Below are 18,942 nucleotides of genomic sequence, written 5' to 3'. Positions count from 1 at the left end.
GCCACACTACTCTTCCATGTGCCTTCTGCTGTTTTTAGGTGGATGTTCTATTTTTGTTTCTTGTAGTCCATGGTTTTAGATGATTTCTATAATGAAGAGGGAGTGGAAAGGCCTTTTCTATGCTGTCCTTAGACGTCTGAGTAGTTTTTAAGATATCTGAAGATGATGGGGGCCATAGTGAGAGAGATAAGGGGACAAGACTTGATGTTTTTGATGTTTTCCTTACCTACTCTAGGACCCAGGGCAGTACCTAGTACATATATAATAAGCTCTCAGAAAATACTTGTTCTCAAATTCCTTTGTGTATAAATTAAATATATATATATATATATGTATATATATACATATATATATACATATATATATTCCTTATATAAATAAATAGATAAAATATCCATCTATTTAGATAGTAAGAGTAAGATTTTGGTTTATCTACTATATTGAAGATAAATCAAAGGAAATAAGAATCTGCCCATCTAAAAGAACGTTTGTTAATTGACTAAAAACAATTTTTATACAGAAAAAGTTTTTTTTTTTTTTTTTTCAGGAGAACGTATCATTTGGTTGCATGAAATGGACTTTGTCATGGGTCATAATAAAAAATCCTGTTAGTATACACTTTTTTAGAATTAGCAGCTGTTTGCCTGAGCTCTTCGATTTCTCTAACACATTTTGTCCTGTTGCTTCTAGTTACATATGCCACTCGGCACCAGCAGAAGGCATGCAGCCCAAAATGGGGGTGGGGTGGAGAAAAGATGAGGCGGAATCAAACCAGCAAGAGAGTGAAACAGATGGGTTGTGGGAGATGACCCTGCCCCCATGTTGTTTTTGTTCTGGCTGCTACTGATCAGATGCAAATCAGCAGCCAAGAAATTGGAGTTGGTGATCCTGTGATGAAAAAGAAAGTTTGATCTTAGGCTGAGTAGAATTATACATTTACAACACTAAAACATGATGCAGATTTTTTTCCTTTTGGTTATTTTAATTACTTTTCCTCTGACACGTTTCAGAGAGTGTTTTGTTTGAGATACAACTTTTGTATTTTTCTGGATAAAAGGATACATATAATCTGAGATAAATATTGCCCTTTTAGGGTTTTTTTTCATGCAGGTTTACAGTAAGTAAAATTTTAGGAGTGTTCAGGAATTGGTGGAGGAGACATTTTAATCCATGACTATACCTCCACATTTTTTGGATTTTGTCTCTAGATTGTCAGCATTTACCAAGACTTTCTTCTGTGGGCTGTTTAAAAATGAATAGAAAGTAGTAGGTTTGTTAGAAAAATAGATCTTCCATATATATATATATATATATATATATATATATATATATATGTATATGTATATATATGTTATGCTAAATATTCTTTTCTTTTGTCAGTGCTTGATTTTGACTTTTGTTTGGCTTATTTTCTAAGGTCAAGATTGAGGAAACCTTGCTTTATGTCTTAACCAAGTCTTCACTTTGTTCTATGGAATAACCTTATTTTTTAAAAAAACATAGGAATGTTATCAAACATACACAAATGTAAAGAGAATAATAGTATAATGAGTCTCCAGGTACCCCATATTCAGCCTCAACAGTTACCAACATTGTGCCACTCTTATTTCATCTATCGCCCACCCCTTGGCCCATGATTTTATGGAAGAGTTTTGTGTAATATAGTTTAGTATTAGCATTTAAAAGGTTTTTTTTTGTTTGTTTTAAGTAGGCTCCACACCCAGTTTGAGGCTTGAACTCATGACCCTGAGATCAAGAGGCGGATGCTGTACCAACTGAGCCAGCCAGGCACCCCTAGTTTAATATTAGCATTTTTAAAGAATATATCCTGAAACTTTTTAAGTATTTTATTATTTCTTTTTAATGTTTACTTTTATTTTTGAGATGGTGGCGGGGGGGACAGAGAGAGAGGGAGACACAGAATCCAAAGCATCCAGGCTCTAAGCCGTCAGCACAAAGCTCTGACGCAGGGCTCAAACCCATGAACCATGAGACCTGAGCTAAAGTCGGACACTCAACTGAGCCACTCAGGTGACCCTTAAGTATTTTATTTTTTAAGTAATATCTATACCCAACGTGGGGCTGGAACTTGTGACCTTGAAATCAAGAGTCACATGCTCTACCAACTGAGCCAGCCAAGTGCCCCCCTAAAACTTGAAATCTCTACATTAACAGATACCACTGTAGTGTGTAGTTTACCCAATAAAAATATGTGGTGTTATTTATATATATATATATACACACATATATATATATGTATATATATATATATATATATATATATAAATTTTAAGTGAGCTCTTCAAACCCTTAATGATCCCATAAATATGGAACTTAGTTACTAAGCTAGTAAATTAATTCTGAATGGAACACTCAGTAAAACAGTTTTTCAAATAGCTTTTTCTTACGCTCCAGACTTTGACAGGCACAATCATGGTCCACGTCACTACAGAATTTGATACTCCTTTCTTTCATCTATTAAGATGTATGTGTTCTAATAATATCACTTTTTAAACTTAATTTTTCCCTTTATGCCTAGCATTAGACTTTGGGTGACTTTCTCTCCGGGACCATTTTCCACAGTTTGTTTATTCATTTATGAATTTTGAGAGAGAGGGTGTGAGAAGGAGGGGCTGGGCAGAGGGAGACAGGTAGAGGGAGAGAATCTCAAGCAGGCTCCATGCCCAGCTCAGAGCCTGATGTGGGTGGGGCTCAGTCCCATGACCGTGAGATCATGACCTGAGCCAAAATCAAGAGTTGGCTGCTTAGCCAACTGAGCCACCCAGGTGCCCCTCCATAGTTTAATTTTTTTTTTAATGTTTGTTTATTTCTGAGACAAAAAGAGAGACAGAGCATGAGTGGGGGAGGGACAGAGAGAGAGGGAGACACAGAATCCAAAGCAAGCTCCAGGCACTGAGCTGTCAGCACAGAGCCTGACGTGGGGCTCGAACTCACAAACCGTGAGATCGTGACCTGAGCCGAACTCGGTCACTCAACTGACTGAGCCACCCAAGCGCCCCATAGTTTAATTTTTTAAATATCATTTTCTGGAAGTACTGGTTATGTTCATTAAATGCACACCAGAATTACAGACTCCTACAGTTTAAATTCAAGCTGCTTTAGAAAAAACTTGGTATTCTGAGGGTGCCTGGGTGGTGCAGTTGGTTAAGCATCTGACTCTTGATCTCAGCTCAGGTCATGATCTCACTGTTCATGAGTTTGAGACCCGCATCCGGCTCTGTGCTGATGGTGTGGAGCCTCCTTGGGATTTTGTCTTTCCTTCTCACTGCCCCTCCTCCACTTGTGCATTCGCTCGCTCGCTCTCTCTCCCTCAATAAATAAACAAAGAAATTTAAAAAAAAGAAAAGGTTTGGTATTCTGTGATGTATCTTTGTCAAATATCATCATCGTCATCATCATCTAATTCAAAGTAATAGGGGGAAGGTTGTTCTGAGTTAAGATGAGATGTAAATTAAAGAATAGTTTAGGGGTGCCTGCGTGGCTCAGTCAGTTAAGAGTCTGACTCTTGATTTTGGCTCAGGTCATGATCTCACAATTTGTGAGATCAAGCCCCGTGTTGGGCGCTGCGCTGGCAGCATGGGGCTTGTTTGGGATTCTGTCTCTCCCTCTCTCTCAAAATAAATAAACTTAAAAAAAAAAAGAATATTTTAAAGAGTAGTTTATTTTTTCAGGCTCATTGAAATATGTGAGTTAGCTTACTAAGTTACTTTTTTGTGCAGAGATCTTTCCAGACCATTTTGAAATTTTTATGGTAAAATACACATAACATTAAATGTACCATCGTAACCATTTTTAAGTGTGCTGTTCAGTAGTGTTAAGTAAATTCACATTGTTGTACAACAGATCTTTAGAACTTTTTTATCTTGCAAAGGACTGAGACTCTATCCCAAGCAAGTAGTATTGCCAGACTATTTTTAATGAACAGATAAACTCATTTGAAATGAAAAATTTTCATTTACATAATAAGATTCAGTGTGTTAGTCTCTTATGTAATCATGTAAAGAATTAATACGTTATGAGGCAGTACTTTAGTTTTTCTCTTAATCTGGTAAACTGTAAAATTGCTGGCACCCTTTATATTCTGTTACCACCCCCCCCCCCCCCCCAAAGCGCCTAAGTAGCAGAAAATTTTGCTTAGTCTCAAGTTATAGTATCACAGATAATGAGTTAAGTCTGAAATCGTGGGGCTTTGCTGTTTGGTGAAGAACTTTTTATGTGAAGAACTTTTTATATGATTCTAGCCTAATAGTTTAACAGGAGTACTAAAGTACAATAAGGTTTGCTCGTTCCTGCCCTTGACTCGTACACATTATTTTTAATGTTCTGTATCTTTTGCGCATTCTTCCTTGTACCATTCAGATTTTTCTCAAGACCTGCCTGTCTTGGTCCCCAGATTATCTTTAGGTATCTTTCATTTGCTTCTGTCTTTGTTCAGACAAGTATGTATGTATTTTTTAAATTACTTTATTATTTTTTTTTTTAAGTAAACTCTACCCCCAATGTGGGGCTTGGACTCATGACCCCAAGGTCAAGAGTCGCGTGCCCTGCTGACTGAGCCAGCCAGGTTCCCCCAGCAAGTATTTATTGAGTGCCAATTAAGATGCAAATACTATTTCATAGGGTCTGTCTACTGAATACAGTTATTACCATCTCAGCCAAATTTCATAGTTTTCTAGTATAAGGTGTGAACTCTTAATCAGGAATGATTTCACAACTTTCTTTCCCCTGTTTTATTGAGATATAATTGACGTGCCGCACTATAGAAGTTTAAGGTGTACAGCATGACTTGACTCACATATACTGTGAAATGATGACCACCATTTAGTTTAAACATCCATCATCTCTTACAGATATAACAAAGAAAAATGTGTTTTTTTCACTGTGATGAGAACTTTTAGGATTTACTCTCTTAACGACTTTCAAATATGCCATACAGCAGTGTTAACTGTAGTCCTCATGTTGTATATTACATCCCCAGTACTTATTTATCTTTAACTGGAAGTTTGTACCTTTTGACTACCTTCATCCAGTTTCCCCACCTCCCACCCCCTGCCTCATAACCATAAATCTCAGCGAGATCATACAGTATTTGTCTTCCTCTCTCTGACTTACTTCACTTAGTGTAATGCCCTTGAGGTTCATTCATGCTGTCACAAATGGCAGGATTTCCTTCTTTTCTTATGGCTGAATAATATTTTATTGTATATTAACAATTGCTTATATAAAGCATGTTGCTGTATGTGAAGCTACTTTTCCTGGGTCTTAGGCTGAAGTTATAATACTGCCCTCCTCCTCCTTTCCTTTAGGACTCATTTACGAGTTTTGTTATTCTAAAAACACACATCTCAGTGTGTCATCATCCATGTGCACATGAGTGTGTATGTGCGTGTGTGCATATGTGTCAGGGTGGGGGAGGGTATCAAGGACTGCTGTCCTAAGGAGTTTAGATCTCAAAGGATCCTTGATTCATAAAATTGAATCTTTTTAGTATGAAAAGACTGCTGTTAAGGAAAGCAAACATGCTCTTTCAGAGTTCATGGAGTACTGAGCCAGATGGATTAATCATGTGTAACAATTTTTTCCCTAGTACACAGAGACAAAACACAGCTTAAATGGTTAAGTCATAGGCAAGATGGGAAAAAAATTCTTTTGAAAGTTAGATTCTGGATTTTCTTAGACATTTGTTGTTTTGTAATTCCTAAAATTATTCAACCCTCCCCCCAAATCCTTCTCCATTGTTTGCCCATACTACCTCTTAGAATATTAAGCTCCTAGTATTGAGTTCCTAACTTTTTTCTTTTGAACTTGACTCAGTTAAGACTTCTTCCAGCCTTTTTGGAGTAGAGGGTCTTTCTTAGTATCTTCATTCTTCTTAATTTCAACCCCCCCATCTTAATTGCTCTCATCTGGATCTTTTCCAATCCATTTTACATTTTATGAAGTGTATCAATCAGAACTATGACCATGTTTAGTCACACTGTAGCCTTACATGAAGATAGAATGTGATGGTCTTTTTATTTTTTAGTTTTCAATGCCTTTCTTCATTTCATAGTTTTTCAATATTTTGTTGTTGATTTCCTCATCTCCAAATTAAAGTGCTCACTAAAGTTTGCAGGGAATTCCTAGGTCCTTCTTCTAGATTAAGAACTATAGCTTTTTCATTATACAAGCAACATATATATGTTTTAGAGAAAATTTGGAAACCAAAGAAAGTAAAAAGAAAAAATGTTCAGAGTCTGATCAAATAAAACCCATTTTGTGTTTTTGGTATAATATTTTTATAAATGAAAATACATTTTTGTATCTTTCTTAAAGATGCTTAGATAAGCATTTTCCACACGTTAAATTCTTTATAAAAATTATTCTCAATAACTACATAGTAGGATTCAGTGAATGAGTATATTCCTAATTCACCTAACCATTAATCCATGCTATGAAAAATATTTTCTTGTTATAATGTTTTCTTTGTCATTTTTAAAGATCTTGTTCTTATTTTGCCAGGTGTTTTATTTTTAATATCCCATTTCTGGGTATTATGATTAAATAAATATGTACGTTAAAATATTCGGGTAAATATCCATCAAACATACATCTCTATGTTTATGTTTTTTTATGGAATCTAATGGCTTAGGAATTTTTTTTTTTTTACAGTAAACTCTATGCTCAACGTGGGGCTTGAACTCATGACCCCAAAGTCAATAGTTGTAGGCTCTACCAGCTGAGCTAGCCAGGTGCCCTGGGAATTATTTTCTTAAAAAAAATGTTCTACCCCAGATTATGTTGGTACAGTATAATACTTTTAATACCTTTTGGATATTCATGAAAGTGTTAGTTCTCAAGGTACTTCTCCTTGGGAGTTGGAGGGTAACATTTCTTCCATAACTATTTCTCCTTGGCCACTATTTCCTTTTATCCCATTACACATCATGTGTGTTGCTTTTATTTTAATTTTATGTTGTCCTCCTGAGTGATGTAGTTGAGGACAGTATCAGACTTGAAAGTACGTGTATTGTGTGAGCATACTAAATATTAAAATTAAAAATGATGCTGGCTAGGGCTTTATCAATTTTGTTAATTCTTTCAAAGAACCAGCTTCTGGTTTCATTGATCTGTTCTGTTTTTTTTTGGTTTGATAGCATTGATTTCTGCTCTGATCTTTATTATTTCCTGTCTTCTGCTGGTTTGGCTTTTATTTGCTATTCTTTTTCCAGCTTTTTAAGGTGTAAGTTTAGGTTGTATATCTGTGACCTTTCTTCCTTCTTTAGGAAGTCCTGGATTGCTATATACTTCCCTCTTATGACCACCTTTGCTGCATCCCAGAGGTTTTGGGGTGTGGCGTTATCATTTTCATTGGCTTCCATGTACTTTTTAATTTCCTCTCTAACTTCTTGGTTAGCCCATTCATTCTTTAGTAGGATGTTCTTTAGTCTCCAAGTATTTGTTACCTTTCCACATTTTTTCTTGTGGTTGATTTTGAATTTCATAGTGTTGTGGTCTGAAAATATGCATGGTACGATCTCGATCTTTTTGTACTTATTGAGGTCTGATTTGTGTCCCAGTATGTGATCTATTCTGGAGAACGTTCCATGTTCACTAGAGAAGAATGTGTATTCTGCTGCTTTAGGATGAAATGTTCTGAGTATATCTGTGAAGTCCATCTGGTCCAGTGTGTCATTCAAAGCCATTGTTTCCCTGTTGATTTTCTGATTAGATGATCTGTCCATTGTTGTAAGTGGGGTGTTGAAGTCCCCTACTATTGTGGTATTCTTATCAATGAGTTTCTTTCTGTTTGTGATTAATTGATTTATATATCTGGGTGCTTCCTTCCACATTTGGAGCATAAATGTTTACAATTGTTAGATCTTCTTGGTGGACAGACCCCTTGATTATGATATAATGCCCTTTTTCATCTCTTGTTACAGTCTTTATTTTAAAGTCTAGATTGTTTGATACAAGTATGGCTACTCTGGCTTTCTTTTGGTGACCATTAGCATGATAGATGGTTCTCCATCCCCTTACTTTCAATCTGAAGGTGTCTTTAGGTCTAAAGTGGGCTGTTTCGAAGGGACACATGCACCCCAATGTTTATAGCAGCACTATCAACAATAGCCAAAGTATGGAAAGAGCCCAAATGTCCATCGATGAATGAATAGATAAGGAGCATGTGGTGTATATATACAATGGAGTATTACTGGGCAATCAAAAAGAATGAAATCTTGCCATTTGCAACTATGTGGATGGAATTAGAGCGCATTATGCTAAGCGAAATTAGAGAAAGACAAATATCATATGACTTCACTCATATGAGGACTTTAAGGTACAAAACAGATGCACATAAGGGAAGGGAAGCAAAAATAATGTAAAAACAGAGAGGGGGACAAAACATAAGAGAGTCTTAAATATAGAGAATAAACAGAGGGTTGCTACAGGGGTTGTGGGAGGGGAGATGGGCTAAACGGGGAAGGGGCTTAAGGAATCTACTCCTGAAATCATTGCTGCACCATGTGCTAACTAACTAACAGGATGCAAATTATAAAAAATAAATAAGCTATAGAAAGTAAAAAAGAAAAACATGATGCTGGCTTACTTTACAAAAAATATTTAAGATTAATGGTAGCTTGCCAGTAATATAATTTAGAATGGTATTCAGTAGAATAGTCTGTCTCTCCACAGTGACATATAAACTCTTTGTCTCCACTTCCATTTCCAGGTTGCCATCACGAAAGCCAAAGTGGATTTCTCCAGTGTAGTGTGCCTGCCCCCTTCCGTCATTGCTGTGAATGGGCTGGACGGAGGAGGGGCTGGCGAAAATGATGATGAACCGGTGCTGGTATCCCTGTCTGCCGCCCCCAGCCCCCAGAGCGAAGCTGTTGCCAATGAACTGCAGGAGCTCTCCTTGCAGCCCGAGCTGACCCTAGGCCTTCACCCTCGCAGGAATCCCAATTTGCCTCCACTTAGTGAGCGGAAGAATGGTGAGTATATATGGAATTATTACATTGCCTAATTTGAACCAGGGTCTTCACGTTTATGTTAAAGATCATTACTTCATGTCTCTTGAAAGTTTCTTATAATCTTACTATTTTCTGTAAAATAGAGAAATGGTAAGTTTAGGTAATCATTATAAACCCAACATTTCCTGCCTGGGTTATTAAAACTGCTTTCTAATTTGTCTTTCTACTTCTCTGCTTCTCCCTCCCAACCTCTTCCATAAATTCATTAATTTAGCAAATGTTTATTGAATATCACTATGTCATAAACTATGCTAAGATTAGGGATTAAATGATAAATAAGCCTCTGTCATTAGGAAACGTATTCCTATACCTTGTCAGAGTAATCTTTTAGACCTCCCTAGCTTAGTACTTTTCAGTGACTGCCCTATAGGATAAAAACAAAAGTATGTTTTACAAGGCTTGCAGGATCTGGTCTCTTTCTGTTTTGTTAGCTTCTTCTCTTATCATTCCCTTATTCCTAGTCTTTGCTCCAACTATTAAGTATTTTTAACACTATTTACAAACCTTGCACTCCTGCTTCAAGCTTTTGTTAATTAAAAAAAATTATAGGGGTGTCTGAGTGGCTCTGTCAGTTGAGCATCTGACTCTTGATTTTGGCTCAGGTCATGATCTCACGGTTCATGGGTTTGAGCTCCATGTCGGGCTCTACACTGACCATGAGGCGCCTGCTTGGGATTCTTTCTTCCTCTCTCTCTCTGCCCCTTCCCCTATTGCGTGCACACATGTGTGTTCTCTTCCTCTCTCTCTCTCAAATAAGATTATAATTATAAAATTATAATTTGTATAATTTCTTTGTTGTAATTATAAAAATTCAAGATTTCAGAAAAGGTATAAATAGTAATATAGCAAATATTTATGTACTCACATGCCATCTGGCTCATGCACTCTTCTCCATGGATCTCCATCCATCCCCAAGGTAATTACTGCCCTGAATTTGATATTTTATTGCCAAGTATTTCTGTATTTTTTTAACAGCATGATTCATAGTAGATCATGACCTGAGCTGAATATGAATATATTCCTGAACAATGTAGAACAGTTTTTCTCATTTTTATATAACATGTATATTAATTGGAGAGAGAGAACTCTATTGTATATACTCTTCTGCAACTTGTGTTTATTCAATATTTATTTTCCTGTGAGTTATTAAAGGTATTCTATAAGTTCATCTCATCTGATCTGTGAATCAGCATTTATAAAGTAGTCCTGCTTTTCCCTACTGATCTTTAGTGCCAGCCTTACTTCTCAGTGTGCAGAAGTTAATTTTTATGCCCTCTGTTCTGTTTCACTGGTCTCTATTCATCTCTTTGTCATAGTACATCATCTTAGTTATTGTTGCTTAATAATTAGTCTTGGTAGAGGGCACCTGGGTGGTTCAGTCAGTTAGGCGTCCAACTTCAGCTCAGGTCACGATCTCGCGGTTTGTGAGTTCAAGTCCCACATCAGGTTCTGTGCTAACAGCAGCCTGGAGCCTGCTTCAGATTCCATGTCTCCCTCTCTCTCTGCCCTCCCCTGCTCATGGTCTGTCTCTCTTTCTCAAAAATAATAAATAAACATTAAAAAATGAAAAAAAAAAAGTCTTGTTATCTGTTAGGACAGTCTCTCCTTGCCTTTTTTGTCTTCAGAGTTGTCTTGACTGTTCTTGCCCATTTTAATTTTTCATAGTTTTAGAATCAGCTTATGAAGTTATGCAAAAAAAAAAAAAAACAAAAACAAAAAAAACCACCTCAATGGGAGGCAGCTGGGCGGCTCAGTCTGTTAAGTGTTCCAACTCTTAGCTCACCTCAGGTCTTGATCTCAGTCGTGAATTTGGGCCCCACATGGGGCTTTGTGCTGGGCGTGAAGCCTACTTTAAAGAAAAAAGAAACTCAGTGGGATTTTTTTTTCTCGAACATTTTATTATGAAAAATTTCAGACACATGATAAAGTGGAGTTTTACAGTGAATACTTTTATGTCTACCTCTTAAATTCTCCCATTAACATTTTGTTATACTTGCTTTATAATATGTCTGTCCATCCCTCTATTCATCAATCCATCTTATTTTTTTGATGCATTTCAAAGTAAATTGCAGACACCAGCATTCTTTCATTTTATTGAAACATAACAATAATATAGAATAACATACAAATTGTAAGTGTCCTGGTTGAGTTATCACAGAATGAATATACCTGTGTGTAATTACTGCTTTGTGAAGAAATATTCCAACACCCCCTAACCACCCCATGTGCTTCTTCCCAACTAGTACTCCCTCTTTTTGCCCAAAGGAAACTACCATCTTGACTTCTAACATCATAAGTTAGTTTTGTTGGTTTCTAAACTTTATGTAAATGGAGTCATGCTGTATGTATTCTGTTGTGGGCTTGTTTTGAAATTCATTTGTGTTGAATTATGTATGGGTGTAGTCTGTTTTCATTGCTATATAATTAGTCCATTTTATGAATATACTGGCATTTGTCTATTTTACTTTTGGTAGGTATTTGTGTTGTTTTAGTTTGGGGCTATTGTGAATCATGCTGATATGAAATTCTTGCGCATGTCTTTTTGGTGTACTTGTTGGATTTTGATTCGAAATGTGTCATTTATAGGTTAATGGGGAGAATATACATGTTACATATTGGGTATTCCTGTCCATTAGTTAGTTTTATCTCTTCAGTTAAATAGGTGTTCTTTGATGTCTTTCTACAGAGTTATAATTTTCTCCATAAGGGTCATGTGGATAATTTATTAAGTGTATTCCCAGGTGTTTTCTTGGTGGGCGGTGGGGGGGGGGGGGGAGGTAGATGTTATCAGTGGTATATTTTTATAAAATATTTTCTGACTGTTGGATGCTGGAGAATAGAAATATCCAACCTTTAAAAAAATTGTTTTTGATTTTTTTTTAAGCATTTACTTATTTTTGAGAGACACAGAAAGAGCACAAGCAGGGGAGGAGCAGAGAGAGAGAGGGAGAACAGAATCCAAAGCAGGCTCCAGGCTCCGAGCTGTCAGCACAGAGCCTGACGAGGGGCTTGAACTCACGGACTGCGGGATCATGACCTGAGCCGAAGTCGGCCACTCAACCGCCTGAGTCACCCAGGCGCCCCGAAATATCCAACCTTTTAAAAACTCCCCTGGCTCTTCTACGTATATGCCCTCTTTTTGGGTACCACTCTTCTTGGCAACTCTTACTTGTCCTTCAGTATTCTGTTCAGGCATCACTCCTTTTGAGACGCCTGTCCTAACTCTTAGTCAGTGTTAGGTATCCTTTTCTTGATTTGCCCAATTGCCCTTTATCGTTACACTTCATCGCTGTATTGTAATTGGAATTCTCCAGTCAGCAACATGAGTGAGCGTCTGGAACCTGAAATCAGACCCCATTACGCTTCTGTCACAACCCTTCAGTGTCTTCCTGTGAGGCTTACGATGAAATCATTGTTTTCATGATGTGGGCCAGGTATCCTTTCTGACCTGATTATTTCTTACCTCTGTCCCCTTGCTCACTCTGTGCTGCTTTAGCCACACTGACTTTCTTGCTGTTTCTTGAACACATCAAGTATGTGCCTGTCCTGGGGCCTTGGTACTTGCCGTGCCTTTACTGAAGTTCCTGCGCAAATAAATGTCATCTCCTCAGGGAAGCCTTCCCTACCTATCTTATCTAAAATATCACCTCCCAGTACTCCCTATCCTGCTTTGTTTTTCTTTCAAGCACTTATTATTATGATGTGTGTGTGTTGGTATATGTGTGTATATATGTTTATTGTCTATATTCTTACCCCCTCGTTGCCCACTTAGATGGTATGTTTCATGAGGCCAGTGGGCAAAATATTTGAATCAATAGATAGATGGTTTGTTTGTTCCACTAGAGGGAAGAACTCTGTTTTTACATCCATAGTGGGAAATGTAATGGAAACTCAAGCAGGGTTGGGTTTGTTTTTTTTTATATTTGTTTATTTTTGAGAGAGAGAGAGACAGAGAGGGAGACACAGAATCCAAAGTGGGCTCCAGGCTCTGAGCTGTCAGCACAGAGCCCTATGCGGGGCTCGAACTCACGAACCATGAGATTATCACCTGAGCTGAAGTAGGATGCCCAACCGCTGAGCCACCCAGGTGCCCCATGCAATTTTTATTTTGGGAAATAAGGGACACTCAAGCATTTTTTTGATTTTTTTTTTTCCCATTTCTAATTTCTCTTTTTCTCCCCCATGATGGGAGAGATTTCAGCTTATTTATATGCTAAGGGGAAAGAATCCGGAGGGAAAAGCTGGAGATGGAAAAAGAGAAAGGAGAACAGATGGAGCAGGGTTCCTGTTGAGATGTGAGAGGATGGGATTTAAAGGTGTTGGCTCTGCCCTGCGCAGTAGTAAGGACCATGACTCCTCTGGGATAGGAGGAATGGCGGTGAAGGCGATGACAGACAGCCAACAGCTAACCTCTAATATCTTGGGCAGGAAGTGGAGGAAATTGGCGCTGACAGCTGGGATGGTCTCAGGGGGTCCAAAGCAGCTGTTGCTATTGGGGCAGAGATGCTGGTGCATCTTCAGCCTTTCTCTCTCAACTTTTTGGCGCATAAATCAACTGAATTTTGTTTCCATTTTGAACAACAACTTTCTAGCCTTCCCAAGCTCCTAAAAGAGCAGTTTATTAGCACTCTCTCTACTTTCCCACATTCCAGAGACTTCACTGTATTCTGGCTTCTGTCCTTATCTCTCTCTTCAGTAACTGCCATTGCCAAAGTCGTTAGTGTTCTCGTGGATCAAACAGGCACTCTTCATCTTATTTGTCCTCATTGCAGCATTTGACGTGATTGGCCACTCCCTCCCACCTGTAACTTTTCCTCCATGGACATCACTGAAATTACTCTTGGCTTTTTAAAGTCTGCTTTTACAGCCACTTTCTTTTCTGCTCAGACCTTTTGCCAACTTTCTGTACCCACCTCTTAAATTTTGTTACTCCCCAGTGTTTCGCTGTAGAGCTTCTCCTTACTCTATATTTTACCTTGAGTGATTTCTCCCAGAACTTTCTGCCTTTAACCACCATCATATGTTGTTGATTGATTCCTGTATTATATCTCCAGACTCATATGCTTGGCTCTCGGACACCTCTGTAGGATGTGTCACAGACTCAGTATGTTTGGTGTGAAAGTCCTCATCCTACCTGCAATTCCTGCTGAATTCTGTGTTGTAGGAATTGGCACCACCCTCTACCCAGACGTTCAGATAAGGGATTGTTTTGTTTTCTTCAAACTAAATGAAAACTTCAAGTTTTTTTTTTTAATTAAAAAAATTTTTTTTAATGTTTATTTATTTATTTTGAGGGAGATAGGGAGAGAGAGTGTGAGTGAGGAAGGAGCAGAGAGGGAGAAAGAATCCCAAGCAGGCTCAGCACTGTCAGCACAGAGCCCAACACGGGGCTGGAACTTACAGACTGCAAGATCACAACCTACGCTGAAATCAGGAGCCAGACGCTCAACAAACTGAGCCACCCAGAGGCCTCAAGAGTTTTGTTTTATTTTATTATTTAAAAAAAAATTTTTTTTTTAACATTTATTTATTTTTTTTTATTTTTTATTTTTTTTCAACGTTTTTAATTTATTTTTGGGACAGAGAGAGACAGAGCGTGAACGGGGGAGGGGCAGAGAGAGAGGGAGACACAGAATCGGAAACAGGCTCCAGGCTCCGAGCCATCAGCCCAGAGCCTGACGCGGGGCTCGAACTCACGGACCGCGAGATCGTGACCTGGCTGAAGTCAGACGCTTAACCGACTGCGCCACCCAGGCGCCCCAACATTTATTTATTTTTGAGACAGAGAGAGACAGAGCATGAACGGGGGAGGGTCAGAGAGAGGGAGACACAGAATCCGAAACAGGCTCCAGGCTCTGAGCTGTCAGCACAGAGCCCGACTCGGGGCTCAAACTCACAGACCGCGAGATCATGACCTGAGCCGAAGTCGGCCGCTTAACCGACTGAGCCACCCAGGCGCCCCAAGAGTTTTGTTTTATAATCAGATAAAATGTAGGAAAAAGAAAGTAAAAATTCCTTCATAGTTACATAGTTCAGGTATAGCCAGTGGCAGCAGTTTATACATTTTTGTCAGTTTTTGTGTTCATTTATTTATTTTTATATACATGTACTCTATGTAACCTATTTTCATGTAATTTTATTTCATGAGATTTTCCTGTATCATTCAGCCGTCTTAGAAAACATTTTTTCCTCTGTTTCCTTGGATTGCGTATTAAATTGTGTGTATACAACAATTAGCTAGTCTCCTATTATGAGACCCTTAATTGTTTTTTTATTTTTTCTGTTACAAATAATACTGCAGTAAACATCTTTGGTATATAAATCTTGGTGTAAGTAACTGTAGGACAAACTCCCAGAAGTAGATGACAAGATATAGATATAAAGAACCTTTTCTTTCTTGCTGTAAAACTGTAACATGTTTGGGTGTGAAGTTTTTCACTTTTTTTAAGTCACTGTTTCCAAACTGTTCCCCCAAAAGATGATAACATGCCTAATTTTGGAAGTAAGTGTTTAATTCCATCTCCTTTCTACCTGCTTCTTTCATCTTTCTTCCCAGCCATCAGTCAACACTTTTTATAGATTCTTCAGTGTTCGTATCTACTGAATTCATTCTTTCTAGCCACCTTTACAGCTGCCACTTAGAGCAGACTCTCAGTAGTGTCTTTCTTGGGTTACTGCAATGTCGGCCTTTTAACTGGTCTCGCCTTGTTTCTAATCTTGTCCCAGTGGCTGCTGGGTGATTTTTCTAAATGGTAAATGAGGTTCCTGCTCTTCTGGTTGAAATCACTTAGTGGTTTCCATTTCCTCCAGGATAAAGCTTGTTCTCCTCAGGATGGTAAACCCGGTCCCTCAGAGCCAGCTTCTGCTCCTCCCCTCATCTCTTCCCATGCACGCCAGAAGATTTGGGATTTCCCATAAAAGACACACTTTCATATCTCAGTTTCACTTTGTGTTTTTGTTGTTGTTGTTTTGTTTTTTCCTTTCCCTGAATGACCTTTCTCCTCCTGACGTTTCCATCTAGTCAAGAATCAGGAAGGTACCGTTTCCTTCAGGACTTTTTCCTCAGACTGCCAGTTTGGGCTAGGGGTTTGTTCTTTCAGTGTTCTTCAAAGTACCCTGTGTGTAACGATTTACTTATTTGTTACATTCAGCTGGATGAGAAGCTTTGTGGAAGGAGGGATTGTGTTTGTTTTACTTATCCCAGTATCCTTAGTGCCTAGCCAAAAACTTTAGTTTGCTAATGAATCAACTAGAGTGACTGTTAAATGCAGATTCTGATGTAGATCCCCGAGAGGCCTGAGATTCTGCATTTCTCACCAGCATCCAGGCAATGCTAGTACTGTTGGTCTGGAGGACCACACTTTGAGTGGTCGAATGTGGTAGGTGTTGGGCGAATGTTTGTTGAATGTAAGAGCCAGGGAATCAGTGATGACCTGATGACCGTGGAACTATGAATCCACTGAAACATTGACCTCTTAGATTTAAGCGATTCAGAAAAACAAAGTGATTGTTGATTCTGTTGCTGGACGGGGGGGGGGGGGAACCTCATTTAATTTAGGGTTTAGATTATTTGGAAGAAAGGCTTTCTGAGTCCTTCCCTGTAGAGGTGAAATATATTGTGGAATAATTGTTTTATTCTCTTAGTGTTAGAACATTTAGACCACAAGTTTACTATTTGTTTTAAAGTTAAAGATCTCTATAAATTTGAGACACACTATAATCCCAGTGTGTAAAACAGCTGCTCTGGTTGAATGAAACCTGAATGGAGAAACCAGACCCCCACTTACTTGGCATCCTTCCTGCCCTCAGGCAACTCTTGAAAGAGCACAAGTTGAAAACTTCTGATCTGGATCACTTATCTCCTTTAGTTTGAGATTTTTCTGAGCCAACCTCTTCAGTAGAATGGTTTCCTAACTGCCCAGGGTCCCAAATTGATTAATTGTGATCATGCTTAGAAGGGAACATGGATACGTGAAACTGACAAGCATAATGTTGTATACAACCTAATTATCATTTTGGCAAGAGAAAAGAAAAAAAAAATGAAATTGTGTTCAATATTAGAAAGGAAATAATGGGGGAAAACTGACATTAGAACAATGCTGAAGGGGAGAAAAGGGGCCTAATAAAGAAATACTCCATAAGGAGTTTGAGAACTGGGGCGCCTGGGTGGCTCAGTCGGTTGAGTGTCGACTCTTGGTTTTGGCTCAGGTCATGGTGCCAGGGTTGTGGGATCAACCCCCGTGTCAGACTCTCTGCTGAGCGTGGAACCTGGTTAAGATTCTCCCTCTCCCTCCCACCCCTCCTTCTCTCTCCCCCCATCTCTCTCTCCTCCCCTCCCTCTCTATATCCCTCTCCCTCCCCTTCTACCCCTCTCCCCTGCTCATGTCCTTGCTCTCTCTCTCTCTCAAATAAAAAAGTTTGAGGACTACAAAATACCTTATAATATGGTAGAATGTATGCCAGTGACCAGAAATAGTAATAGCTTAGCAAAAATCACTAATTATCAAAATCAGATTCTGTTACTATAGGGAGAAAATAGGAAATATTGATCAAGTTTCTTTTTTATTCCATCCAGCAGCCACCAGTTAAATGTTTGGACAGGGGCAGTATTGTCAGTGTTTAGTGGCAGGGCCTTCTACTTGTACACCTTAATGGTGCTTCCTGTCAAGAGGAGAAAGAGACTGGATATACCGGTGAGAAAACCATTATTATATTTTATTCCAGGTGTTCTTTGCATAGATGTTTATAGGAAGGTAAAGGTAAGAGCAGAAATGGAGAAGATTATAAAATTGGAAAATGTGGACTTTTAGAGCAGAATAAAGTGTAGAGTTAGGCGGTGCTTTTTCATGGATGGTGTACTGTGTGTTGGAAGAGTGAGAAATTTCCTTCTCAGATCTATTTCGTTTGAAGCATATCTTATATAGAAATTCAGTGATTTAGTAAGGGCCCTTGCAGGGCAGTAGGCAATGAAGGCCTTGATACCTCTATTTCCTAAACAGAGGAAGTTGGAGGCATACAATGAGAAGAAGTGCCTTTCCTTAACCCAGCCCTTATTAGCCTAATTGGAAAAAGTTGGTAGAGAAGTTTCAAGGTATATTTTTTAATATTACCCTTCTGTCATCTTCTAGGCTAAGTACTTAGATAAAATTGATCCTGTCCAGTCTGGTCATGGAGAAGCCTTGGGAGTACCTCTCTAATGATTAACCCCATTGGCTCTAGCTAAAGGAGCTCTGGCTTATGTTAAATGAACTTATCCAAAAGGAAATTTAAGTTTCAATTTGCTTCTTCCTTTAATGGCATGTTGCTCTTTGGCTGTCCTTATGTATCTACCTCTTCTTAACACTAATCTGATACTATTTTAATTAATTAATTAATTAATTAATTAAAGATTTCATTTTTGGGGCGCCTGGGTGGCTCAGTCGGTTAAGCGGCCGACTTCGGCTCAGGTCACGATCTCGTGGTCTGTGAGTTCGAGCCCCGCGTCAGGCTGTGTGCTGACAGCTCAGAGCCTGGAGCCTGTTTCAGATTCTGTGTCTCCCTCTCTCTGACCCTCCCCCATTCATGCTCTGTCTCTCTCTGTCTCAAAAATAAATAAACGTTAAAAAAAAAATTTTTTCTTTAAAGATTTCATTTTTAAGTAATCTCCACACCGAGCATGGGGCCTGAACTCAGGACCCAGATCAAGAGTCACGTGCTCCACTGATTGAGCCAGCCGGGTGCCCCTGATAGTATTGGTCTTATGAGTTTCAGAACTGGCTGAGACTGCATAAGACTTATTTTCAGGAACCTCTAGGATGGGAGCTAAGATACCTTTTGCCTCTTTTTTTTCATTGTGAATATACTACATTTCAGTTATCTTATAGATTTTGTGGGCAGGTGTGAGAATTTTGCCAGAATTTGTGTTTCAAGT

The 18,942-nt window shown here is 38.6% G+C and overlaps 1 protein-coding gene across 5 annotated transcripts in view; it reads left to right on the top strand.

Annotated features, from left to right (window-relative positions):
• Positions 1-18,942, top strand: part of MRTFA (myocardin related transcription factor A) — a 212,892-nt gene that overhangs the window by 80,881 nt on the left and 113,069 nt on the right. For 4 of the 5 annotated variants that reach the window (XM_042993350.1, XM_042993349.1, XM_042993347.1 and 1 more), the window contains one exon: positions 8,732-8,993. In XM_042993350.1, the coding sequence (XP_042849284.1) occupies positions 8,732-8,993 (262 nt within the window). Of the gene's footprint in view, positions 1-8,731; positions 8,994-17,662; positions 17,726-18,942 lie in introns of those variants that run through there. The other variant, XM_042993355.1, reaches the window with a different exon arrangement.

The sequence above is a fragment of the Panthera tigris genome, chromosome B4 (assembly GCF_018350195.1).
Source record: "Panthera tigris isolate Pti1 chromosome B4, P.tigris_Pti1_mat1.1, whole genome shotgun sequence".
In the NCBI taxonomy this organism is placed as follows: Eukaryota; Metazoa; Chordata; class Mammalia; order Carnivora; family Felidae; genus Panthera; species Panthera tigris.
The sequence above is the reverse complement of the archived record's forward strand: the minus strand, read 5'-3'. Positions and strand labels throughout refer to the sequence as shown.